The sequence below is a fragment of the Anas acuta genome, chromosome 14 (assembly GCF_963932015.1).
Source record: "Anas acuta chromosome 14, bAnaAcu1.1, whole genome shotgun sequence".
In the NCBI taxonomy this organism is placed as follows: Eukaryota; Metazoa; Chordata; class Aves; order Anseriformes; family Anatidae; genus Anas; species Anas acuta.
The window spans coordinates 5,123,156-5,150,452 of NC_088992.1; the positions used below are offsets into that span (position 1 = coordinate 5,123,156).

General features: G+C 40.4%; 1 protein-coding gene across 3 annotated transcripts; it reads right to left on the minus strand.

The window, feature by feature from the left end:
- Nucleotides 1-66: 66 nt before the first annotated feature.
- Nucleotides 67-26,730, minus strand: GFPT2 (glutamine-fructose-6-phosphate transaminase 2). 3 transcript variants are annotated; one of them, XM_068697680.1, is made up of 19 exons: nt 26,670-26,730; nt 12,706-12,813; nt 11,965-12,063; nt 11,150-11,275; nt 10,529-10,587; nt 9,873-10,007; nt 8,278-8,339; nt 6,606-6,685; nt 6,166-6,283; nt 5,281-5,444; nt 5,084-5,179; nt 4,882-4,979; nt 4,417-4,537; nt 3,991-4,148; nt 3,740-3,854; nt 3,021-3,148; nt 2,157-2,324; nt 1,590-1,751; nt 67-955 (listed from the first exon to the last, which is right to left on the minus strand). In XM_068697680.1, the coding sequence occupies exons 1-19, from the start codon at nt 26,713-26,715 to the stop codon at nt 911-913; spliced, it is 2,088 nt and encodes a 695-aa protein (XP_068553781.1). In that variant the 5' UTR covers nt 26,716-26,730; the 3' UTR covers nt 67-910. The 3 variants fall into 3 exon arrangements, with proteins under 3 accessions (XP_068553781.1, XP_068553783.1, XP_068553782.1); XM_068697682.1 differs by lacking the exon at nt 26,670-26,730 and adding an exon at nt 17,546-17,716; XM_068697681.1 differs by lacking the exon at nt 26,670-26,730 and adding an exon at nt 13,431-13,461.
- Between the last annotated feature and the right edge of the window lie 567 nt (nt 26,731-27,297).

Sequence of the window (27,297 nt, forward strand, 5' to 3'; positions counted from 1 at the left end):
TAAGGGATAAAGAAAAAACAAAACAAGCCACCACCACCAACAAAAAAATCAGAAACAAGAAGAATTTATATAATCTTTTCTTTAATTGCATTTTAATTTCATTGTACATACTTCAAACAGAAGTATCATTTGATGAAAGACATCTAGTTCCCTTATTTTGTTGCACTGTACATGTTAGGCAAGTAAGAGCTGGGGCAGCATACAAAACAAGATGTTGTTCTGGCTTTTCAAATAATTAGTTGAAAGAAACAGGAATTTAAAACATAGCTGGGAATTTACAGCCACAGAACAGCTTTACAAAAGACTGGTTAAATACAAAACAGTCACAAGGGCAGAGAAGCAGAAGCTGGGTGGGAAGAGGGACAACAAATTTCCAGTTTGAGGCTGAAGTAGGAAAAACACACTAAAAACTGTACACAAGTAAGTGTGTCAAGATGCTCAGTATTTACATTCTGAGCATTACCAATGCTACAGATAAGCAACATACTAAAAAAAATAACTTAAAAAAGCTATACAATTGTACTTATAAATACTTTATCTTTAAAACTAGTTAAGTAGTGTAGGCTAAAAAAATGTTCACAGTTACTCTGAAGAGAGCTGTATATATATATTGCACAGTAGAAAAGTTCATTCAGTATACCATGTGTAAACAATTATTTTTATCTTCTCCTTTGGCAATTTCAGGACTTAAAGGAATATTTGCTGTGAGCAAAAGCACTTGGGTAACAAGGCACATTGAAAGCTTTTAAAGCTGCAAGATAAATCCTTCTGACACTTGCCACTTAGCACTGTCATTCTCTTTCAAAAAAAAAAAAGTGTACCTATCAATTCAGAACAACGCATTTCTACAAGTATAACTCAGAGGTCTGGTGACAAAAAAAAAAAAAAAAAGATCAGGTGTTCTTTGCCGTTATTCTACAGTAACAGATTTGGCCAAGTTTCTTGGAAAATCCACCTAGAATGAAAAGACAGACTTTCAGTATATGACAGAACCAAAAAGTGGCATTCTGAACTTGACAGTTCATTCAGTATGCTGGTGTTTTTGTTTGATTTGCTTTAAAGTTTTCCTAAGGAGATTTGCTTTATTCTAGAACCATTAACACACACAAGAGATCATAGATCTGTAGACCACAACTCCCTGTTGAACTCATTCTTGTTTCCAAAACCCTCCTAACAAACATACTGTTTTATGGCACAGGGGTCATCATTATCAAACTGACACACCTAGCCAGAGTCAACAAACTGCTGTACAAAGCAGTGAACTGTCTTAAATTAAGGTGCAATACCATGTTATAAATTTAGTATTCTGAAAAAGTATTATCTGCATTCTTAACTAATCAAGCTAAGCAAACGATCTTTACATGTTTTAGAAGGATACCATTAAAAAAAATAAAAGGAGGCTGAAGAACTGGCACTCTTCAGCCACACATCTATTACTACCACACCTCTCCTGTCATAGTCACTACTGGAGCCTGTAACTACCATAGCTCTTTGTTAGAAATGCCATATAAACATGTATCTCACTTTAGATTGGTAGGAGGAAATTCATAACTGCTCTGACTGGAGGGATAAACGTAGAAAGCACTTACATCATATCCTCTGAGAACAGCCAGGTGGAATGAAAGCAACTGGAGAGGAATAACACTCAAGACTCCTTGAAGGCAGTCAACTGTATGAGGCAGCTCAATGGTCTTGTAGGCAAATTTTGAGCTTTCTGTGTCTTCTTTAGAACACAGAATGATTGGACGACCCTGAAAATAGTTTTACAGTGTTAAGTGAAGAGCTGACTTAGACCTCCTTTGCAATATTAGTTCACAACATGCCTGCAGTATGTTTGAAAATGCTAAAGTTGCTAATAAAGGTAATGCCAGTCTTGCATAATGGCTTTCATCACCCACTGTTGTGTGAGAATTGAATCTTTTCACCTCTTAACATTATACCCTTAGCTTCAAAACTGAAATACATCTGCATGCAATCAGTTGTCACTGCTAGTGTTAACCTTCAATGACAAACTTCAGTGAGTGTGTAAGACCTTATTTACAACTTTTAATTAGAAAAAAGAAAAATCAATACATCTTGCTTCTGAAGCGCAGTCAGCAGAAATACAGTGTGCACAGTTTCTTACTCTATGACATTACATGAGTTAAACAACTTACCTGTCGGGCAGTGACCTGTTGCAGAGCATTCTGGCATTTGGTGAAGCAAGGATCCTTCATTATCACCATGATAACCGGCATTTGTTTATCTATTAGGGCTAGTGGTCCATGTTTCAGCTCACCAGCCAGGATACCTTCAGAGTGCATATATGTAATTTCTTTTATTTTCTTAAATAATAAAAAAAAAAAGCCAAAAAGTTACAAGATGACAAATAAAAGCTGCAAGAAGCAAAATATCAAAGCTGTACATCTGCCAATTAAATACAGACATACACTATCAAGTTACCGTTTTCAAAAAACCAGCCAAATGCTAGAACAGACAAGCTTATATGCTGAGATTTCTAGCAGGATGCTAGTGGAAATTGAATTTCCTGATGCACATGCATTTTCAGTTAAAGAAATGGAGTAATGAACAAGAACTTTTAAGAACACAATTTTGCCTAATGCCATCTAGCTTAAACATTTCAAACTTCTGATAGACAAATATACATCCATTCTATCATGACACTTGAAATATAATTTAGCAGTTTCCTGCATGAGCATCTTACCTGAACATCATCAGCACATTGTGTCTTGTGAGAATATTTTCAAACAGGTCAGCATTTTAAATGCTATTAATTTTTCTGTATATAATTATACTAATTAAGCATTGAAATTATTATGTGAAAGAACCAAGAAATTGATAATGAACCCAGGTTCACCTTATGTATGCGTTCAGTCCAAAAGGACTAAACATTCAACAGTACAGAAAGCAGTTTTACTGCAGTAGAATTAAGTTTTAAAGAAACCTGAGAAATAAACTATTCTGCAGAAGCCAAAAAAACTCATTTTAAGTAGAATGCAGTGATTTTGAGAGGTTCCTACCAGAGCTCCTTCCAGACAAGTGGCATAATTATATCCACGACCCATCACCAGCAGTGATCTTTGTTTGTACAGTTCAAGAGCCAAATCATGAATCTTCTCATCCAAGGACAAGACTTCCTTAATCATCTCTATTGGATCACACAAAAAAGACATATAAAAAACTCCATCAATTGGAAAAAATATTACTGCTTGGTTTGCTTGCAATATGATACTCTAATGATCTATTGTAACAAATATGCTTAACATAATTCAACTGTTAACTACATATCTGTGCAACTTTGCAGTTTAAATAAACTTTGTCTGGCCCTATTTACAGCAACAAATTTAACATTTAGTGTCTGTGCACCCCATTCTAAAGGAAGTTCTGAACATACATTTTAAAGTCAACTTGAATTAGTTTTGTCTTTATCTATGCCATTTTAAAAGTGAAAGGCTTTACTAATTTTAAATTATCAACTTAAGAGATCAAGGAATATTTCTTAGACAAAACTACCCTATTGAAATTCTGATCTTTCTGCCAGGTTACTTCAAAGAGTATTTGTAAAACTGGCAATAGGTGTAGAACCTAATAGTCCGTTTTTCATATATCATCTACCTTTCAGGAAGAAGCAAAGAGTGAGACTTAAACAAGAAAAACATTTTTAAAGAATTTGAGTAATATTTTACTGCCCATTAAACAAAATCCCCTATCCCTCCTCATACCCAAAATATCAATATACCTGGCAACGATTTTAGTCCACTAATGATTTCTTGTCTCCTTTTCTGCAAGGAAATTCTGTCTTCAGACATCATTAGGCCAAACATTACAAGAGACACAAATTGGCTGGTATAAGCCTGCAGACAAAATAAAACATTTAGCAGCTAAGTCTGCAGAGTGTTAGCACAATCTCAATTTGAAGTGCTACAATTAAAATTTATATTGGATTACACAATGGTGAAGTATGGAAGTCAAACACTGAACAACAATTACCTTTGTGCTTGCCACACCTATTTCAGGTCCTGCATTGATATGTACACCACAGTCAGTCTCCCTGGATATCGAGCTTCCAACTGTGTTTGTGATGCCAACTGTTAGAGCACGACGTTCTTTACAATACCTCAAGGCCATAAGCGTATCTGCAGTTTCACCTGGAAAGCATTTACAAACATTTACATCTTAAGATTGACAGAGTAGCAACGATTCCAGAGAAGCATAAAATACTACAGAAGTTATTCTGTGTTCTAAATAATTGCATCTACACACACGCAATGCAAAATACAGCTGAAAACAAAGTGTTTCAGCACTTGCTCATTGTCTATGTATTTGAATCAAGACTGAAAGAAACTTCATTCAATAAATATTTTTTTCCATTTCTCTTTAGCACTCAGTGGAAGATAAACAGCATAAGCAGCTCACCTGACTGACTTATAAAAAAGCACACGTCATCTCTGAACACAGGTGTGTTTCTATCCAGGAAGTCACTAGCAAGTTCCACCATCACTGGTAGTTCAGTTAATTCTTCCAGTACTTGTCGAGTCTGTATTCAAGCAGCACACAAAATTTGTTAATACTGCCACCCATAAAAGTCTTAACATCTTACTTAGATTGACAAATAATCTAAATCAAGTCTTAGTTTAAAAAGATAGATAATTAGAGCCCACCAGTGATTTAAACACTGAGACTAAAAAAGTTAATTTCTAGCATGGTAGGTAACAGCATAGGAGCTTTAATAAAGAACGTGGCACAAGGAAAACTACACAAATGAGTACAACCCCTCAATGAAAGGCAAAGTTTGTACCACAAACAGAAAAGCAGATGAAGAGATGTCTAAAAGCCCCAAAACTAAAATTCTATATGCATTTCTGCTAAAGCTGAACATACAGCTACTGCAGCATGGTAACTGGTCCCACAGCCAATAATGATCAGTCTTCGGCATCTTCTGATTTCTTTCAAGTGGTCCTTCAGGCCCCCCAGAAGAACTGTAATAAAACAAAAACAAAAATCCGTTATGTTATTTCATTTTCTAATTAGTACGTTTAAAATTTGTAGGCTTAGTGCAACTTGAATGCCTGTTCTGACTTACCTGTGCTGCTCTCAAAATTCACCCTGCCTCTCATAGTGTTGACAACTGATTCCGGTTGTTCAAAGATTTCCTTCTGCATGAATGCACTGAAGTTACCTATACAGAACAACATTGCACGGTCATGCTTATGCACATGGTTTGCTGTTTGACGTCTATTACAAAGAGAACTTTACTCTTTTACTGTTGTTTCAACCCACCCTTCATGATTTGCTGCAATTCCATCTGCAAGGTTTGGATGGCCCTGGAAGGATCATCACTAGCTGAACGCTCGAGACGGTGAATTGAAAGCTTCCCATCAGTTACTGCTGCAATGTCATCATCTTCTAAGAAAATTACTCTGTTGGTATGTTCAATGATAGCACTATAGAAAACACAGAAGCAAGACAATCCTGACATTTTAGTTAGAGCTGATAGCAGCATTCCTCACTGAAATTAAATTATGTCCTATCATACTTCCAGACTCACTTCTCTCTTCCTTTTGGACAGAACTACAAATAGAGCCATCTTAAAGGAAATGGCTCCATCTGCTGCTCCTCCTGCACTCTCACAGGAACCTGGAGCAGGAGTCTCGGGAGCCAAAGCATCTCACATCAGCCAATTGGTGCTGATCTGATCTTATTTGTCATGATCTCTAGAAGATCCCTGAGGTCACGAACATGCTCCTGCTACAAGTGTGTATCCAATGCCCACACTCCTGCTACGTTTGGAACCATACCACTATTTCTTCCTCTGATATCCTAGATAGATGGATTAAAATGCCAAAACCCAGATTAACCTATAGTCTGCCCAAATGGTTGGCTGATAGCGGCTATTTGTACCCACCTTCCCTTCCTGCACTGTATGTTTTTCATAGAAGGCAAAGAGGTTAGTAATTAGCAGATATCATACCAGATACTGTAAACAATTCAAATACTGATGTCAGGATTCCACATTTTTAAACTGTGGGCTTTATGAAGTAACCTGGATAAGAAGCTATCCCATCAGAACACAACTGTGCAGCAGCATGACAGCGTAAGATTTCCAGAACCACCTCACTTCTAAGCAAAAACAATGCTTTGAGAGAAGGCCAAGTACTTTAGTACCTTGCATCTGAAGCAAAGAAAAATTCTACTGCCTTATCCCCAACAGCATGAAGGCAGGTAGAGCTGTCCAGTCTTTTCATTCGTGAATTGCACATGTTCTTCACATTCTCAATGTTGCCTGTTAAATTAAAGAAGCGAGACACTTTAAATGGAAAACCAGACCTGTTCAAATTAGTCATTACAGACTATACAGGTTAAAGGTATCACTGTTGCAAAGTTACACAAATGCTTAAAGGATCTTTGGGGAGAGAAGGGAACGGGGCACTTTTACATGAACTACACATTCAGTAGTGTAAAAGTAGAATACCCTCAGCTAAGAAGCTATTTGGGGCAGCAGCTGGTAGTTTTATAGTACAGAGATTAAATTAATCTTGTTTCTAATCAAAAAGTAACAATAACTTTAGCTTTTAAAAATCATGTAATTGGTTTTATCAACTTACATGTTCTATATAGAACAGGAATCTGTTCAGTGGAGAGCTTGTACTTGCTTCTAACCCCAATGAGCAAAGGACTCCCTCTCCTACAAAGAGAAAACACTGAAGTTTATACAGAGAAGTCAAAGAGCATCTGTGAAGTTGAAAGACAACATCCCATTCAGCTTCCTAAATGGAATGATCCTTCTCAACTCTGATCCTAAAAACATTATATGACAGGAATTATATAAACTTGACTTGTTTCTATAAGACTCTCCAAATTTTATTATATGGATAAGTGCAATATGCTTATGTGAATCTTTCCCAATGACCTACCACCAGGTAGAGGAAAACATCTATGAACTAGTTGGTTTTCTTCCAGTAATAAGGAAACAGCTTAGCACAGGCACCATTTTGAATACCATTAAAAAAAAAAAAAAAAACTCACTCTGACTCTAAATTGAGGCAATTAGCCCTATCACTCTTTACTATTAAAATGCTGTTCCACCCTTTAATGTTTTAAACTCAGAACTGTCAACCTCACAGATCTCTAAAACAGTGGAATAAAGGCAACTTTTTAATTATATGGGTCATGTGCCACATAAAGAGCTTATTAAAAATAAATAAATCTCATGGGAATAAAAGAGTAATACATTCCCTCAACACCTCAGATTACAAGTTTAGCTCTTCTTAATCCCTTCACTCCTAAACACCCAAACCTGAACCACACATTGAATAGTTTAGTTCAGATGTTCTCCAGTTAGAATGATGGTACAGCTGGCTTTTTTGCAACGTTAATAGAGTCCCATTTTAGACCACAGAAGCAATGGGCTTTTAGGCTACAGTATAAAACAGGCTTTATTCCCACTATTACTTCACTTGCTACTTTAGTGTCTTTACATTTCCTGTGAGTTTTTTCCAAATATAAATAGAACTAGAACTGACAAAGCTCATAAACGCTATAAAAACTATAGAATGTTATTTGTATAACTTATCAGTATGATGGGATTTCAGCCAACCTGAACATACCCTCAGTATTTATTCATAGTGAAAGGTGGGTGGTTGGACTTGATGGTCTTAAAGGTATTTTCCAGCCTAAATGATTCTGCAATTCTGTGAAAAACTGTACCAAACCCTTTCCCTCCCCTTTTTGATAAAGTAGAAATGTTACCAGACTCTCAATACAACTTTAGAAACAGAAGATATAGTGAGCATCTCCACTGACACACTATAACATAAAAGGACAGACTACAGGAATGAATTTGTCAGTGGTAAATTCTTCCAAGAATGTCATTTGGATGACTAAAAGCGTATTTGTGTGAATAGAGAATACATCATCTGGTTACTTTTCACTGTTGTGTTTACATCCTCAAAGTCTGTATCTAATTTAGTAAACAACAGCAAGTTAAAGATGACAGAATCAACAAAGACCTCTGCAAATTCTGTGTACAGTCAGTACAGCTCAAATTATGTTTAACAGCCAGTTGCAGAGAGGCTCAGCAGAACTTTACTGTGCTTCAGAAGGATTCTACTGACATAGCTATCTACCTTCTGAGATTTAGTTAATCACAAACTTCTATATTTTTTTAAATAAGATACTGATGTTAAAGATGTTTACTGACATTTAAAGAGACATGAGCTTTTCTTTTATATATACCCAAAATGGCATATAATATATTTAAAATGGACTTTTACTAACCTGGTAGCAACAGCTTCACCTGGGTAATGGATACTCTTGAAAACCAATGCAAAAGCACCTTCCTAGACACCATGGAGACAGAAGAGAAAAAAATAAGTCCTAAACAACTTATCTCAATTAGTTGTGCCTCATATAACTGGGGCCCCCTCTTCCTGAGAAGGCTCCAAAGGAAAGCTCTGCACTACTATCAGGAATCTCTTCCTGAAAGGCAGATTGCACCTTTAAAAGGAATTGGTTGTGAAGCAGAACAAGCTAACATACATACACAGTGCAACAGCTGAAAGATCAGGGAGCAAGCACTTAGGCAAGACACTTACCCTCTTTTTATAAATAAGAACAATACTTTCCCAAGTAGGGGTTAAGAAAATCTCAGATGTATACTCAAATGAAAATTGTATAGATGTATAATAATGAAAATTGTGTTATAAATTTACTTTTAGTAGGAATATGCACATAGGTTTGCCTCCTTGTGCATCTTAAGCTAAGATTTTGAAATTACTACTTCTAGTTTAAGCAGCAAAATCTTCTTAGTGCGTTTACCCAAACAAAACACCGCACACAATTCAAAAACCCCAAATCCACAGTGCACAAACAAGAGCAGGAACATACAATAAAAAACTTGTATTCACACAAAACTCACAAGTATTCCAGAAGCAGAAACAAAAGCCCTCCCACCTTGCAAACAGAAAAGAGATGGTAATATTCACTCCCCTTACAGAGACTCTGGTCTGAGACTACTCTGCACTTGTTCTGTGGCCAGATGAAGCCACCCTTCCCCTCAACTAGGCTGGTGCACCACTATTCCCTCCTGACCCACAAAGGCTTTCCTTTACTTCATGTGTATTCCAGCTCTGCTCGAGGGAGAATACTACAGAGCTGCCTTAGAGAGGAGAAAGGGGAGGTGAAAAGAGTGTAAGAAACTGCAGGAAGGGGAGGAAAAACATCTGCCTGGATACTGGGGAAGGAAACAAAGCAAGCTTTCTCCAAGTTTGCAATGCATCTGTCAAAGATCTAAGTGTTCACATACTAAGTAACAGTAGATTCCCACTTCACAGTTTGGGAACCAGCTAAGCCACGAATCAGTACAGCTTGTTAGATCTATTTCCAAACATGGGAGTCAAAGCATATTATGAGACAAACTTGAATCACAGCACTGTTTTAACATGATCAGAATAGCCTTTGAGGGCACACTGCCCTTTATGAGAGATACCAAGCCCCAGAGGCTTCTACAATATATTTATCTTTTAAACTAAGCTGCTTCATTCAAAAACTCTGATAACTTCGTTCTTAAGAAAAAACAAAACAAAACACACACACACCAAAACTACCCACCAACTTCTAATGCAATTTAAAATTTTGTATTGAAAAGCTTTTGAATTTTCCAAAATTTTAATCTCATTTCTTGGTCTATTGAGCACTGTTTAGAAGCCAAAAACTGTTATCTGCAGCACTTTCTAAGGAACCCTGCAGAGAATCCAAAGGCAAAAATGCAGAATCTTAAGGAACCACATAGTTAGCTTATACTTCAGTACTCAGGAAAAAAAAAAAAAAAAAAAAAAAAAAAAAAAAAAAAAAAAAAGTAACTTCCCACTTACCAACTGTTGAATAACTCTTTCTACCAAGGCTGAAAAACTGGTGTCTTCACTCTCTCTGTTGTCATACATGTATTTGATCAATTTGGGGATCGTTTCTGTATCTGTTTCAGATTCAAATTCGTAGCCTTTGCTCTCCTAAGAATATTAAATAGGAAAGTAAGAGGTGTCTTCATCCTCAGGCAAGAAACACTTCATCTGTCTCCCACCAGAAACCGCACAGTAAAACAGACTGCTTGGAGCGCTACATTGGACAGGTACATATATATATATATATATATATATACACACATATTTAATATACATATCACTAAAAAGTATAAAGTCTTCTCCTGTCATAGGACAAGTGTTTCAGAAACACTTTAGTAAGACTTGCTTAGCATCTTCAAGCAATGATGGACAGGAGGAAGCCCACTCCACATGCACTTTAAACCAATTTGAGCACAGTGCTACTCTACTCAAAGTACTTTGCATTTAGGATTACAAGAACATATTACTCTTTGCCAACTCCTGAGTATCTTTCTTAAGCAGATTCCTTTACACTATTTTACAGCAAACATAAGAAATTTGAATTCAGGTTCTAACAGTCCTGAAAGACCTAACATCACACAGTGGAGTATTTAGTTTCTAGTTTAAAAATTAAGTTGCCACAGACTCACCAAAAACTTTCTCAGGTCCTTGTAATTTGTGATGATCCCATTATGGATAACAACAAATTCTAAAAGGAAAAAATAGACATACATAAGTAACATATTAAAATTAAGATATCTAACCAGAACACAGAATTAGAGAAAATGGCTTATAAGTACACTAAGAACCCCTGATACAGCTTTCAGACCTACAGTTTATCATAACATTCACAACAGAAAGCAGAAGATTGGGAGTTTTGAAGGCATACAAAGGTAGAATACACCTAGTAGAACTGCACCAAGACAGCACTCAAGAGAGATACAAAATGAAATCTCCTCTTCCCAGCCCAGACAATATTGACGCATTTAGATTCACGGAATCTCATTTTTTTTTGTAAAAAAAAATGTAGTCCTTTGACTAATTTGTATCCATTTTCAGAGAACAGACCTCATGAGTCTTTTACAGTGCTATGCTAGCCTCAGAAGAGGCTGTTTTATTTTGTCTCTAACCTAAGCAGAATGGTACCAGCTTAGCCCTAGTATACAATATAGATAACCTCTCTTCTTACTTGCATTTGGGTATATGTTGTACTATGGGAATTCAACTGTTTCAAATTCATACCATTCCAAAGCGCTGTGGAAAATACATACCATTTCCTTTATCTGATCTCTGAGGGTGACTGTTTATTGCACTTGGTACTCCATGGGTCGCCCAGCGAGTATGAGCAATTCCAAAATGTGTTTCAAAATCTGCTTTTGAATCTAAGCCATCTTGTTCTATGGACAAGAAATTAAAAAAAATATATATATATATATTTAAAGTTGAGTGAATCTCCCTCTCACACGCACACACATGCACAAAATTATTAAAACTCTAAGAGAATTCTTGCAGCAAAAATCTAAAAGTTATCTTCTGGCTTCCTTTAAAACCATTTGCTTACTTGACATTACACTTCAGACAGTTCAAGTGACTGTGATTAAAACTTTGTTTGCCAAGACTCAAGCATTCTCAGCCAATACCAACAACTAGGCCAACAGACCACATTACTACAAATTATAATATAAACTTATTAAAACACAACTTCAGTTCTTCACAGATGGAAGCACTGCATAAAGCAGATTGTGATGACAGCCAGCTGCTTAAGTGCTCATAAATTCTGTCAGAGTCCATGTTCTGACATTTCAGCTACCAAACACAGAAATCATCTGAGTAAATCACCAATGGAGCCCAGGTCTTGAATACAAACAAACAAACAAATGAGGGGGGAAGTAGACCAATAATTTCACAGCACCGTACCTGAAGACCAAGCTGGCTTTTTAAGTGCAGAACTGGGGAGCATAAATTGTTTAACTGCAGTTATTTCCGCAATAAAACCATAACTGTAAATTTCATGGTCTTTCTGCTGAGATGCAGATATCAGCTGACTGGGTAGCCAAAGTAAAGGGGTGTTTTTTAAGACACTTACTGTACAACTCTTCTTCTAGGGCCTTTACTTTTCCTCTTTTCTTGACCAGTTTGATGAACCTTTCTTTGTCTTCATTGTTATTTCCATCAATTGCCACTCCTGCAACACAGGACCCAAACACAAGTGTTAATTAAAGCATGAAATACGTCAGCTAAAAATGGCTGAGAAAATACAGACAAGCATATACAACTGTTATTTGAAAATTATCCTTCAAAGAGATGTACTTGAAATCTGTCACTAGACCTGTGTATGTTCAAATGACATTATTCAATTTCAAATCACTATTCAAATCAAACGAGATAAGTGATTATCCACTGCATAAATGAAAAAATACAAGACAGTTATCTCAAATTTTGCTTGAGGACACACTGATGTATTTTGTCTGGTGAAATCAGCAAGCTCAAAATATAAGTTCAAGCATCCTCATCTTTTCACTAGGACTTACATATACACACAAAAATTGAGGCACAAACTACATGACCCTGCAATGGAAGACTTCTTCCTTACACCCTGTTTACTTTGCTTGTACATACTAAACTTCAATCACCACCTGATTACAGAGCTGCACACCCAATTTCAAGTCCTGAAGAAAGCTGAAAGAAGATCCAAGAATCAAGGTAATTTGTACTGATTATTCAAAATGAAGGATTAAAAATAAAACTTCAAGATGAAGAAGCTGAAAGTCACAAAAGTAACATAAGTAGCTATTGGTTGCTAAAATTAATTTGTTAATTTAGATACCTGCAGAGTCGTATCCTCTGTATTCCAGTCTCTGTAATCCTTTTATCAGGGTTTCAAATATTTCCTTTCGAGTCCGAGGTACTCTGTAGTTCAGATAAGCAAAAATTCCTGTTTAAAGAGAAAAACGGAAGGGGGAAAAAAAGAAGTGACATTTTTTGTTGTTAGTTTGTATCCCTTCAAACTCAGTTTAAAACTCTTTACTTATTAGCATCACAGAGAGGTCTGAGAAGGATGCCACCTCCCATTTAGTACAAATCTCGCTAATGGGTTTTTAAGTTGAAAGAGCTCAAATACAATAAATGAATCAGGACCATCATGTTGATCAAGCAAACACAAGCTTTCCTGGCTGGTTTCACTCGTCTCATATTACCCACCAAGAGTTAAACAGTTGAGAGAGCTTTAAAAAAATCTACTTTTAATGAAAACCACAGCTGAAAATGGAAACATTATGATCTATTTCATATCCCAATCTAAAACTAGACATTTAAAGAAGGAATATATTCACCAGTTCTAACACAAGGAGACTTTTGTAATCAAAGTCACGGCCCCAAATACCCATGGGTAGGTACTAGGCACAACATCTATTTTTGAAAGGCTCCAGCCTAATCTGGCATACAACAGCCACTTCAGCAGGAACAGAATACAGAAGCCAATATAAAGAAAGGGCAGAAGTCAAAAGGATAGGACAACAAAGGAAAGAAACAGAAGACACAGAACAGGCTCACCCAAAAAAACAAGCATTCACCCTTTGCGCTGCCTCAACACAATGCTGCCTGCCAAACCCAAGGCAGAGACATAAGATCCCTTTGCTTGCCCCACATTTCTCAGGTCAGCTTTTACAGAGGCATCACAGGAAAGGCACGAACTTGCTCCTCGCCTACTTGGCAAACAGAAAGCCTGAAAGAGTCTGCAAGTCTGATCTCTCTTCTCTTCAATAAGCTAGTCATCAACCAAGAAGTGGCTTTTTGAGTTTTTGGCCTGTTTCCCCTCCCTTCACACACTTTTTTTTTTTTTTTTTGAAGGCAAGAGTACACAAGCATTTTTCTGAAATGGAGTTTGGGGGATGATGTTGTATCTTTAGAAAAGGTTTAATAAAAAATGGTCACCTTCAAGGAAAAACACAATCATTTCTTTCTTCTGCCTACTACGCTTCCTTGGGACTTGTGCATCTATAAGGACGAATTATGCCCTGTTATTAACCCCTCTAAATCTGTATCCCGGTTAACCAGACAAGTCTAACTGCACTGTTTCAAGGATTTCTCCAAGCAGTAAGCAAGGACTGGAAACTAAGTTTGCAAAAGGCAGACTTGAAGAGCTCAACAGATAAGCAGTTCAGACAAGCGTTTTAAATAGAAAAAGCCTTTGTTTGAAATTCAACACCCTTTTCCCCCTCAATTAGAGCTTTGGAACTGTAAATGGTTGTAGTGAAGAAGCTGTTACAACGATACACCAGTAAATCGTGCTTATAAATATTGCCTTGAATTTGGTACTCCCCGGTTTTAAGCCATTAATGCTGCTGATCTGACAGTGAGCCTAAGAGACTATTCCACTGGTCTCTGGATTTATCTTGGAAGGATTAGAGGCTGGTAAATGCTTTTCTGCTAAGGAAGTGAGATTTACGAGGAGCTTCGCCTAATTATTTCTGGAGTGTCCAACATTAATGGAGATATTAAGACAATAGTTGCATTTAAAGAGGTACTTGGGAATTCGAACAGCTAAATACTGTTCTTCATCGACGCTTTGAAAAATAATGCCTCCAGTTATATAAAGCCACCTTAGACTGAGAGCTTGTTGATCATTTTTCCAGACAGACATTTACCGTTCTCTGGCACTAACCACGAACCTCAAGAGCAGCATTCTTCAATACAAATTTCTCAACATCATTCCAAAACATTGCTACACACCTCATTTCAGACCCAGCTATACTTTCTAGGCCAGATTTCACAATGTATTTAAGATGCATCAGGCTCATGTGTTCCATGTGGCATCTCTGACTACACCGAGCTCCAGGAAAAACCTTCCTTCGGGACTGTCCTCACAATACTACCAGTGTGCTGGAATTGTTAAAAGGATCCTTGTTTCTAGGGAACTGTATCTGTGCTTCCACACACGTGAATTAGGAGACTCAGAAGTCACCAGCGGCTGTTACAATGAAAGCAATAGCTGGAGCCTGACTTCTTAAGAAATGCATTACAAACTCTTCCAGTTAAAGGAAATAAATCTTGCTCTCAGCACCTTTTCTCCAGTACCGCTGTGTTTCATGATTTTCCTGCTTGCGTATTTTTTTCCCTACTCAGTCATCATTTTGCCTAGATTTAAAGCACATTGCTCAACTCACAGAGAAACAACATTTGATAAAAGTGTCCTGTAGCTTCCTTCCTTCTGGAAGCTAATCAGTGCAACTGAATCTTAGCTGAATCATATTCATGATAACAGAGGTTTGTGATGTATGTAAGTTCCCTTATAACTGCCTCCCCAGGCTCTTAGATGCCATTTCCAGAGCTTGCTTCTCCCCTCCCCAGTAAAGGCTCAAATACTCATTTGGCTCACCTTTAGAATCAGACACTTAAAGCAGGGTTGTTAAAACACTGGTACAGACAGCTTTAATGCAGCACAGACACTGCCAGCAAGGCTCTCCCCTGACATGCATATCAAGACTTCAAAGTTTCCCCTTTCAGTATTGCAAGCTGAGTGTCACAAAGAGGGAGGGGAAAAAGTTCACTGAGTATTTTTGTGAGAAAATTCTACTAGAATACATGCAATTGCAAGATTTCACCAAAATCAAGAAGGGGGCAGCCTATACTTGAAGTTTGAGTAAAATTAATTTATTTTTTTAAATAAAAGGGTGCTTCTGTCAGAGTAAGTACATTGTTGATGCCAGAAACTTACTTCTGAGAAACTCCCAGACACAACCTCACATGCTGATAAAACGTTTCTTTTAAAATAGATAATCCAGTTTTAAGAATAAAAATAAGAATACTTCACCCATTTGTTTAAACTCTGCATAGTTTTGCTGTACTGTCTTTGTATACGCCAGTGTGATAACGACTCAGCTTTGTTGCCTAAAGAGCATGCGTATGTCAGTACCTAATGACCTATGTATTTTCAAAACAGTGAAAAGCAGTTGTAGATCTTCATGTGCTACCTGAAGTCAGTGAAAACACGGGACACATTTCTTTGAAACCTGGAAAGACACTTTTAAAAGTTTAAAATTGCTAATTGCAACGTCAGAAACTCCTGTACTTCCTACATCATGGCAGGGGTCGCTGGAACTAGATGATCTTTAAACGACCCTTAAAATGCAAACTATTTTATGATTGTATATTCAGCATAGCAAGGGAGATATGGGATCACTTTCTTGTTAAGAAACACCACATCAAACTGGCTCAGATTTCACAGAGTTTGGGAAACAGACCAGCGATTCCCAAATACTTTTTTCCCCCCTCAGTAACATTTTAGTCCTAACTTTCTCGTAACATTTACCTTTTTTCTGTTGCTGAAGGTGGCGGATCTCCAGCCACTGACAGGCACAAACCAACACTCCTCTCACTGTGCTTTATGAATTACTGCCCTCTGCCATTTCACACTGAGTCAGTAACTCCACCCCAAGCTGCCTGTTTCACCAAACTCATTCACCAGCGTTGACACCCTGGTTTCCCAATCAATATACAGCTCACATGTGCCAAACTTTTGATATTGTCATTACATATCTCACTGATTAGCACTTGCAACCGGTACCTTTGTTTTGCCTAGGCACTGGGCCAAGCCTCTCACCTGAGGGGGTTTTGTGTGGAAGGCACTGGGTTTTTTTTGGTGGTAGCGACAGGAGTCACGTAGGCGCTCCAACAGAACCATCTCCTGTTCCCATTCAAGTGAAAGAGGCTTGCTAGACAGCCTGCACTTTCTGAGGTTACAATCAAAGAGGATGTGGAGGCAGGGAAGAGATAACTAGCTCGGGACGTGCATTTTTGGGAGCAGTAACTCAACTCTTTTTTCAGTCGGGATCTCACAAAGAAGGTTTTGTCTGTGACTGCTAAAAAGTACATGGGGAGATTTTTCTTCTTTCAGCCAAAATATCTTCAGAAGAAGTTTCAGTGAAGGAACAGGTAAAGTTTTACTACAATTTCACGGAATATATTGCATTAGCAGCCTTTGAATCCCTACTTTTTCACCTCGCCCAAAGCATCTCTCCAACAACCGCACACGTGATGCGGCCGTTATCTCCGCTATCTCATCTTTACGAGATAAGGGAAGGCGAATTAACTCATCCGCGAGGAACTAAGCTCCTTCACAGCCTTTGTTTGAAAACCACAAACTCTCCCTGCCACCGCCGTCAGTCACGGCGGAGCCGCAGCCCCGGGGCTGGCCAGGGCAGAGGCACCGCGCCCAGGGCTCCGCACCAGCCCCGGCGGCGATGAACCGAGGGGAGGCACCGGGGGCGAAGGCAACAACGTGGCCGGGCCCCCCCGGGAATAGGCAAGGAGCCTTTGCTGACCCAGAGATCACAGGACACAGGCTGGGCAGCGAGCAGGCTGCCTGCCCTCAGAGGAGCGAGGAAGCGCCACCTTTACCTGCCGTTACCGCTCAGCCCCTTCCCCACACACACACACAAAATGGACGCAGAGGGGCCAGCTCCCGAACAAAGCCTCCGCTGCCTCACGCCCCGCGGCTCCGGCACGGCACAAAGCAGCTCTTATCCCGACAGAAATCGCGACCTGCCCCCGGGGACAACGCGCTTTGCCCGAGCGACCCCCACCACCACCGCCACGGCTGGGGAGAAGCCGCCGGATCCGTCCCGCACGAAGGACGGGGGCTGCCCAGGGCCGGCCCCGTCACTCACCGCACATGGTGGCTGCTCACGACCCGTCCCGCTACCAGCAAAGGCGGCCTCGCTGGGGGACTGCCGCCGCCCCGCTTCTTATAGCCCTGCCGGGCCGGCCCCTGCCTCCCTGCTCAATGGGCGGGGAGCGGGCGCTGGGGCCGCTCCGCCCGGGGCCCCCCAGCGGGTGGGTGCACGGCGAGGGCAGAGACCGGCCGCGGCCGTTCGCGTCCTGCCCCCAGCACGGCCCCGCCCGGTTCCCTCCTGCCGGGGGCCTGGGGGGCTCGGCCGGGCCGGTGAGGGCTGGGGGAACCCCGGGGTGGGCGCACGGAGGAGGCCGGGCAGCAGCGCTGCGGTCCCTCCTGTCAGCGCAAGGGGCCGGGGAGCTCCTCTCGCGGCTTGGCAGTGGGGGGTGTCCCCCATAATCGAGTGTTTTCGGTTAAAAACACACCCACTGACCAGCATATGCAGGCGTGAAAGCACCTAGGTTAGTGCCCAGCCGGGCAAGGACCAAAGGCCAGGGCTATCAGCCTCCGTCAGCCACTGAGGATTCCCAGCAGCAGTTGACCAAACTCCCAGCCACTCCGCGCAGTCCTTTTGCAGTCACTTTCCTCCCTTTACTTTGTGAGAAAAACCCTACAGACTGGCTACAACAGCCTCCATCCGCTTCTGTCCTGGGCTGTGCGCTCCTTTGGGATGGATGTGGGGAGGGTGTGAAAGGCCCCACAGGGCCAGGCCGGCCAGCACTGCTCGCAGGCACCTCAGTGCAGACGTGACCCACGCAGCAGGCTCGAGCTTCGCCTTCTTCTGGAGAAACTTGTGACCTCTTATCTCAGGAAGCCTCTTCCGAGCAAAGGAATGGGAGCGATGACTGACAGAGCGAGTGCCTCAAAGCGTGTTGCTGGGGAAACCGCAGCACTTTTGCTCGCAAAAGTAGCTCAAGCAGCTGTCGAAACAAACATGACTTTTTAAACTACACAGCTTTGTGATGTTTCAGTCTGATCGTAATAACAAAAGGAAAAGGGAAAGTAACACAGAAATACTTCACAGAGATAACCCTAGCTACGCCTTACATAGTTACTGAAACTCAAGTGCAAGGCATCCTATTTAAAATAGAAAGTAAGAGCTCATCTTATCTTGTAACCTCTGTAGTAGTTCATTTTTACTTAAACGAGTGATTCCTTCAAACTGTTACTTTTGTTGTTGATGCTAAGGTTGAATGAAGGATAAAAGATTGAACCTCAACATTTCAACTCACAAAAAAGCAGGTACTTTTCTTAAAGTAGCACAGGAGCTTACAAAGGAAATCACTCATTTTTAAGGCGAGATTTAAAACATCTTGAAGTCATAAAAATAAAAGAAAAACAGTCTATTGTTGGAAATTGATTTAAATTCATTTATGAGAAAGAATACATGCATTTTTACTGCCTGTACAGGACGGCTATGCACACCATACTCAGTACAAACCAGTTTTGTTTTCTTCTCATCACTCCCCCAGAATAAAACCAAACGGGCCCATGATTTGTCACTCTGGTAGTCCCAGCTCTGTCACCAACTTGCTGCGTGACATAAGGCAAGTCATTTTGACACTCCATTCCAGTTTATCTTGTCTGTTTGGATTCACTTCCTCCTCCTCTTGCATTTTCTCCCAAACCCAGCCCAAATTGAGTGGGAAGTTCATAATCTCATTTATTCGTGTTAAATTATCTTATTTGTATTAAATTATATACAATAAATATAATATATTTTTTACTCTCTATACAACATGAATTTTAGTAACTTGTTAGCTTTTGATGATTATTTTTTTTTAAACAATCATACCAAACTAATGATCTTATCTAAGATAACCAGCACAAAGGCAAGGAAACACCCAAATACAGATGTGCAATAGTTGAAGATTTCACTACTTTCAGCTGGGCCCCCTCCCAGTCTTCACAATGTTACCTACCTCCTTCATAACACCAGCCCATTATCGCCAGCCCATCTGCTCCTCAGCCTCTAGTGTATTATTTTAAACTACCCTTCGTCTCAGTTTGTTGGTGTTTACAGCCTGGTGTGTCAGCAAGCTAGGAAGGGGCAGACCTCTCTCCTGCTGGTACTGGAGATAACTAGCCAGCAGCACAGACAGTGGGAAAGAAGCGCCTTTTTTTTTTTTTTTTAAATCACCACGATTAGTAATTGCCAAAGATTACAAACCAGAGCCCAAAATTTCACTCATGCAAAACATTTCATCTCTGTGTGATATTCCCATGAACAAAGCCAAACAAAAAAGAGATTCAACCGAGCATATAAATTGCACTAATTAGCGATTAATGCATCACTTTGATAACTTATCAGTCAACACTTCCCAGACTCATCTAATGCTTTTCCATGATTTTCTTGGAAGTGTATTAGAGAATACACGGGAGTAAATGTGACAAATATTTGGAAAATTTTAGGAGAAGCGGTTATGCAATAGAACAGGCTGCAAAGCTGGTTTATGGCCCTTTCACTGGTGACAGAACTAGACTTGACACTGCCCTATGAAGCATCACTGAAGTGAGTGATCTGGATATGATGCAGAGGACAGTGGGTGAGCAAATGGAAGTCCTTTACAACCTCTGTGGCTGTAGCTGGGTTATAAAACTCTTTAACTACCCTTTTTAGACTGCTGGCTAAATGGTGACCGATTTCTGAGAACTAACAATCTGTAGCTGGATTCATACTGAAATACACAGCAAAAGTTCTTATATCAATGATGATAATTCAGTGGAAAAAAAAGAAAAAGAAACTGGAGAAGAGGAACACTGATGAGGGTCCCTTTAAATCTTGCTTCAAAATGTAAAAAATAAGAACAAAAGCAGCCATTGTACACTGCAGGTCATCATCTTCCTCAACTACACTCTTGCACCTTCTGCATTTTTAATAAAAATATTTAAAACATTGAAAGTTGAGCACTCCCATTGCCGCCACTTCAGTTTTAGTAATGTGCAATGGAGCTGTTTCCTACCACAGCCCTCAGGAATATTTGGGCTGCCAGCTCAATCTGGATTTCCCTCTGATAAAAGAGTGACTGCTATTTAACCTAGAGTCATTACTTTTAAGCTGAGATCCACGAATAGAAGGGAAAAAAAGGGAAAGAGGCTGACTTTGCTGGCACTTGTAGAAAGCTGGGCACTATGCCACGTACAGCCCGTGTGCTTCAGGGCAGGACACAGCTGAGTACGAAGGGATGGCCGCCCTCTGCCTCCACCTCAGCTCCACAGCAAGTTTTGAAGATAATCAGCAAGTGCCTTTGAAGTGAGAACAGCAACACCTTTCTTCTGCTGAGAAGTTCAAAGGAAAGGAAAAGATGTTTGTTATATTGACGTTCTCTCAGCAGAGGTGTCAACTAGCAATTCACCTGGGACTTGTGTAGGAATAGGGACTTGGTATTTTCAGTTTAGGAGTCCATAATAGTGATTAACAGCTTTGGAGCTCTTTGAGAACAGGACAGAAATGATCAGCATCCATCGCTGACAAACAGCTGGCTTTGAAACAGTAGAAATTGTGTGTTAGGAAGAGTTATGTGTAAATGCAAATCAACATCCTACCTATGACTGAGAATTAAGTAACCAGGATTCAACTCAGTGACAGCTTTTCACCAGAATTGCCATGATGAGCATATGCAATGTAAAGCCAACCAGGCTAATTAACTACATTTTCAATGCTTTAAAAATATAAGGGCATATTTAATAATAATTCATTTAAAGCATTATGTTTTTAAAAGCATTAAGCATTTTCCTGAGCTTTGATGTAAACTACTCATAACAGGAGCTGCAAATAATTTAAGAGGACAGGGAGATAAGTGTTTGGAAAAATCTATAGATTTTTCAAGCAAGCTAGCTTTTGGTACAGGATTAATTTTCTCAGCCCATTGTGTGGTCTTTAGGTCAAGAGTAAGAAATGCTGGCAGAGCACTACAGATACCCAGAAATTTGGGGTTGGGGGTTATAAGGATATCAGGACTATCCACTCAGTATTTTTCATAAATACAGGATTCCCACAGATTATGTGGGATTGGAGGGAGCAGAGCTAGCTTTTCTCAATAGCTGGCGGAACCGTGCCAATGTTAGAAATCAGCAAGCTTAAATCCCAAAGATTAAAAAAGGCATTAGAAGTAATCCTTAACTCTATCCAGTATACACCAATTTATGGCTCGGGGCTTCGCTTAAAGTGTTTGAACAAGGAAACGGAAAGGTACCACAGTCACTAAGCAGGGCTGGTACAGCTAAGTCACACCATCAGACCAGTCACAGCATCACCTCCTGCTTCTCCACTGGAGGAAAGCCTCAGGCTCCTCACCTAACTCCTGCAGAGCCCTCCTTGCAGCAGCCACGCTGCAACAACACAGCACTTCCCAGCTAGCACAGGCTCACTCGACACCACAGAGCAGGGTGAAGTGCAACTTCTGCGCCGCTCTGGTTAATTTTTGCTTCTAAACACATGAACCTGGCTTGCTACTTTGGTAACAATAATTTCATTCCATTCTTCTCCCGATTTGTTTTTTCAGCTTTAATACTTCAAGGATTTAAACTGGCCTTTGAAAGGAACACCTTTGAAGCTAGAAAATAGTTTTGCTGCTGGCTGCCCTCTGGTTTGCCCTTTAGACAGTTCTCTGGCAAGAAGCTTCTGATTTTGCAAATCAAAACCTGCTGTTCTCCAGAACACATACCAACACTCTCCTCAAAGCAAGGCAAGGGGAGGCTAACTAGAAGTCCAGTTTTCTCCACCCTCTTACCCCCCCAACATTGCTTCTTCCACTGCTGCCTGGCAGGAAACTGCTACGGGAGCAACTGGAAGGAGCTGGAGGGGAGCAAGGTGCTGGGGGCATGAATTGCTTTTGCAAAGCTCCAAATACCAAGTTGCGAGGATGTTTTGAACCTTCCTGAAACATCTGATACAGATTACAGTCAGAGATGAGACAGAGGCTGGAAATCCATATGTACCCGTTGGATTTCAGTATAAGAAAGTGATCTTGAGAAGTGAAGGGTTAAATAAGGAAATTTCTTCTGAAACCAAGAGCCTGGGTGCATAAAGCTTGTTGCCTCCACCCAGGCACCAAACCTCTCAAACTTAAACTCCGAGAAACTGCAGTTTTCATTGATCCTCCCACGTCCTGACCATCTCCCTACCAAGAAGTCTCATTTCCTTAGACTGCCTGTCAGTGCCCCCTCTATGCCTCTGTTTTTAGAGATGTAGAGCTTTCAGATCTGCCCTGATCTACCAGTTGTCAAAATTAGGTTTCAGCACATTTGTATTGGTTTTCATTGCACACAGACTGAGAGAAACTTTTCTATTGCCATTCACGTACACAAACAGCTCAAGCCTTGTGCAGTTCCTCTGTACCAGGGATCAGGAAGCACCAGAAGTAATGCAGAACATCAAGTTGTTCACCGCACACATAGCATTGGTACAGGACACTGAGAGAGACTGCTGAAGAGAAATTACAGGTTGATAAATTAATAGAAACAGATTGCTCTACAACAAGCACGCAGGATGTTAACCTTAAATTAGCACAAAACAGAGGCAAAGTTTTGCAGTGACACAGCAGCTCCCCTGTAGCTTCATCTGGAGCACGTCCCACACCAAGCTACCACCCCTTGGCTAGGCTCATGCTTATCCATAAATCTGTCCCTTGCCAACTTCTACAGCAAATTACACAGCTAACCAACTGTTACGATGAAGTTATGAGTTACACTGATTTACTGCCAGGAAAAAAACAAAACAAAACACTATTTTCTCCTCATTCCCTGTAACTCCCTTAATGAAAAAAAAATAAATAAAAATCTCTCCTCTAAGCAAAGGATCTTCGTGTTACAGAAAAATTAAAAGTTTCCTTTTGGGTTTGCTCAGACTTCTGCTACTCCTAATAGCTCCAACTCCTAAACTGATTTAGAGTCTTGTGTTTAGGGTATACCACAAGATGCACAAAAGGATGGCATCCCTGGGGGGTGTTTGTGAAGTAGAACTGCGAAGTTGCCTCTGGCAATCAAAGCTGCCTGTGGCATTGCAGTCAGGCTATGAATATTTTGGTGTGAACATACTAGATGAGGTAAGCTGTAGGTTTTCCGAAAGCAGAAAATTCAGTTTTGGAGCAAACTATTGCCCTCAATTCACCCCATCACTGTATTTAGTTAAGGAGGAGATAAGGTGATGCTTTTTCTCTCCCAGGAGACTTTTTTCCCCCAGAATATTTTTTTGATTGTAAAAGAAGTATTGCCACTTAACTGTGCTTCTTTGACTTACGTGTTGAAACCAAGCACAAACATTATAAAAACACTTCCTCCTGCTTCTACAATTCAAAGAGGAAAAAAATACTAAGGCACTACATCCTGGCCAAAATTTGAAGAAGAATTTGTGGGGGAGCGTAGAGGAATGGGAGCAGGCAGTTGCCAGAAAATCAAAGAGGAATGGATATTTATGTTATCCATATTTTACTTGCTTCTTAAAAGGAAATATTTTTAGTCTAAAAATATTATCCCCAGTTATAACATTTAACTTCAGGTCAAACCCAAAACCTTTTTTTTTTTAAGCTGTACATTTTGTCAGGAAATTCACTTTTCAATTCAATTGACCCAAAGTGGCTGACCAACTCAAAACCAAAAGAGCTGTTTGTACAGCTGCATGCACCGGGCTCTCCTCCACCCCCTGCAGATGTCCCTGCAGGACACCACCTCTACACCAAGGCTGTTACCACCGGGTCCTGCAGCAGGCAGGACGGTCACAAGTCTCCTTGGCTTTACAGGCTATGGAAGTCCTGCCCATGCTTTCGAGGGAAACGGTGTTAAAGTCTTCAAGCCACAGATGTGTTTAAACCGGTGCTTGTACAGTTCCACACAGCATTGCCATAGCCTAAAGGAGCAACTGAATGCACTACATTCAGCTTGGGTTGAGAGCTTGGCTTCAGTCATGTTGTTATAAGATAGTTTATTAAACCAAATTTAGTCAACCACAGATAGGTGTCGAATTAAAGATTTGAAGTGGCCAACACTTAACCATAACGTGTATTTATAAATCTCCATTTTTCATGCTAGGTGAATTACTTCTAAACAACCTAAATGAATGCAGTTCTAACTTGGTTCTACTAAAAACATCATCCACTCACGAAGAATTTTCCGTTAAGGAATAATTCTATTTTATATCATCTGTCTTCTGAATTAATTGACAACAAAAAAGCACTAAAATAAGGCAGAAAAGACTGTTTCAGCCTGTCACCTGCAACTGGAGTTGGAATGAGAATTTCAGTGCTGGGAACCAAAGGTAATGCTCTTTAGGAAAACTGTCAGTTCACATGGAAGCAAGCCTGAAACCCCTGGTGCTAAGGACCAGAAATTTGCTGCTTCATTTTGCTGTGATATCCATGAAGCATCACTTGATTTTTTATTTTATTTTTTTAAATGAGTCATCCTAAGGAAATCCCAGCTAAGAATCTTTGCCTTTTCCAAGAAGTGGAGGATTATCATCTGCCATAACTACACAGTCTGGTTTACTGAAAAATAATCCATTTTCTTTTTTTTTTTTTTTTCCCCTAAGTCACATTGTTTACTGGCTGTCTTGGAGCAAGGAGCATAGATGTGAAGTGGTAACAAACCACAGCACCTTCTGTATGTTACCGACTAGCAATGGCTAACACTGAGGCATTACTCCTTAGCTCCAGTCCAGCTGGCAAGTCATTGCCTTGTCCAGATGAGTGCATAGCTTCCTTATGATGGGACTTCTGCTTCAAGGGTGCTATGACATAGGAACTGCTTCCCCCACGTCTGCATAGGAGGATAAAACCTAACATCCTGGAAATCCAGGATGACTGAGAAGCAGGAAACATTTTTTTTCCCCTCAAGCAACACTCCCCCAATTCCAAAGAAGTTTACCCAACCCTTTTAAAGTCCCAGGCAATGTCGCTCTGCTAGCCACTATTTACATAAGGCTTAAAGGCTTGCCCAGACTGTAGGTGCCTCTGAAAGCACCGCACCATTCACAAGCCACGCAGCTTCTGGAAGCTCACATTGAAACACCCCCTGCAGCAGAACCACAGCGCATGCTGAAAGATTTTAGTAGGAGAGGTTTCGTGTGCACAGTTTTTCCTCTCTACCTTCTCTTTACTTATCAAAGAGAAGGCTCTCCAACTCGTTGCTTGTTACTATTTTGCTTGTCAAAGCTGCTGGCCCCAGACCAAAGCCCAGCTTCTCCAGCAGCTCAGGATCGGGGGAGTGTAACAGGATAGGAGAGGACCCTCGGGAACAGGAATATTTGTTGTTGAAGAGTGCTGGGAAATAACACGATGAGAGGAAAGGTGGCTCCTGGGGCAGGCTCAGGGCACAGATCTCAAGGAAAACATCAGCAGAGGTCTAGAAACGGGTTACCAGGAGTTGGGATGATGCTGTTGCCTCCCCAGATAGGGGAACTGGAGCAGTACATCTAGCGAGCTTTGCTCCTGTCTCAAGTCAGGGTCTCACCAGTTAACATTCCCTGTGCAGTTTTTATTTCTGTACAGGATTCCTGTGTGCTTTTTGGTAGGAGAAAGAGATCCTTGTAAGGAATGCTACACAGTCCAAACTCCTCAAGGAGTAAATTAACGTCATTTCTTCTGTCTCCTCCCCTTCCCTTCAAAAGGTTAACACAAAACCAGTCTTTACTATCAAGTACCTTGTTGGTGTGCTACAAATAAACCTGGATTCCAGAGAAGCTCTTAAAAGATCATCTTTTCAGTATTTTTTTTCCTCAGAGATAAAGCAAACGAGGTAAAAGAAACTCTTAAGTGTTTGATTTTTCTGTCCAGTCATTTTTTTTATTTTTTTTATTTTTTGTGAAAGAGGGCAAAGAAACTCTTTCATGCTGCTTGCTATGAATTTTCAGCTCTGTTTGCTTTGAGTTCTTGTAGCTAAGCCAAGGAATTAAAAAAAAGTCTGAAAATTTCCACTAATGAATTCCAGACTTCTGGACTGCAAAGCCATCTGCTTTCTCCCAAGCCATGTTGTCAACAACTGAGCACAGCTGTATGAAGGACAACAAAATATTATAGTTACTCGTGTTTCTACACCCTTAAGTTTGCAAGTTTACTGAAGTAAAAAGCAGTAGTAGAAACCAAACCAGTAGGTTTTGTGCAGTGTTTTATAGCTACACTTACCTCTGCAAAAGCTGGAAGTATTATTGCGATCCCACTGGGCAGACATGTCATGTGGTCCATCCTCACTGTTTTTTGCATTAATGCTGCAAGCTGATGGACAAATACTTTTGCCCATCCCTGCAGCTATCAGTGACACCCATCTACAAGTCTGCCGACCACTGTGACAGCGCAGTGTAAGGGTAATAGCTTGGTTTGCTCCCCTGAATGTGCTGCTGATGCCCTGCAAGTACCCTCTGCAACAGCCATCACCCCCAGCACAACCACTCAATACAAAGAACTCAGAGCACTAGCACTAAATTTGTTCCTATTTTGAAAGAATAGTATAGGATCTTTAGTGAGTTTGAGAAAATTCTATGCCTTACCTGCAGGCAGCAGCTCTGGGTGCCTGCTCACACACTGGGTTGTTGTTCCAAGGTAAGAGCATCATCACTGAGATGCAACAGCAAAGGCACAAGCCTGAACCCCTCTGTTCTCGGTATCCTACAGCTGCCACAAACCCCACCAGGCAGCTCATTCTTGTCGAGCATAGCATTTATGCCTCTGTAAGGTGGGTTCTAAGTAAACTTTCTTTGGACACGTAACCAAAGTGCTTGCTTCTTACATTCAGCCCAGCAAACACAGCTCATTC

Excerpts from the sequence above, each read along its gene's own strand:
- GFPT2 (XM_068697680.1), bottom strand. The coding sequence starts at position 26,715 with ATGTCTGCCCAGTGGGATCGCAATAATACTTCCAGCTTTTGCAGAG. Across the intron at positions 12,064-12,705 it reads CAGAGGATACGACTCTGCAG|GAGTGGCAATTGATGGAAAT; the intron begins GTATCTAAATTA and ends CCTGTGTTGCAG. Across the intron at positions 5,180-5,280 it reads ATTGCAGCAAATCATGAAGG|GTAACTTCAGTGCATTCATG; the intron begins GTGGGTTGAAAC and ends TGTTCTGTATAG.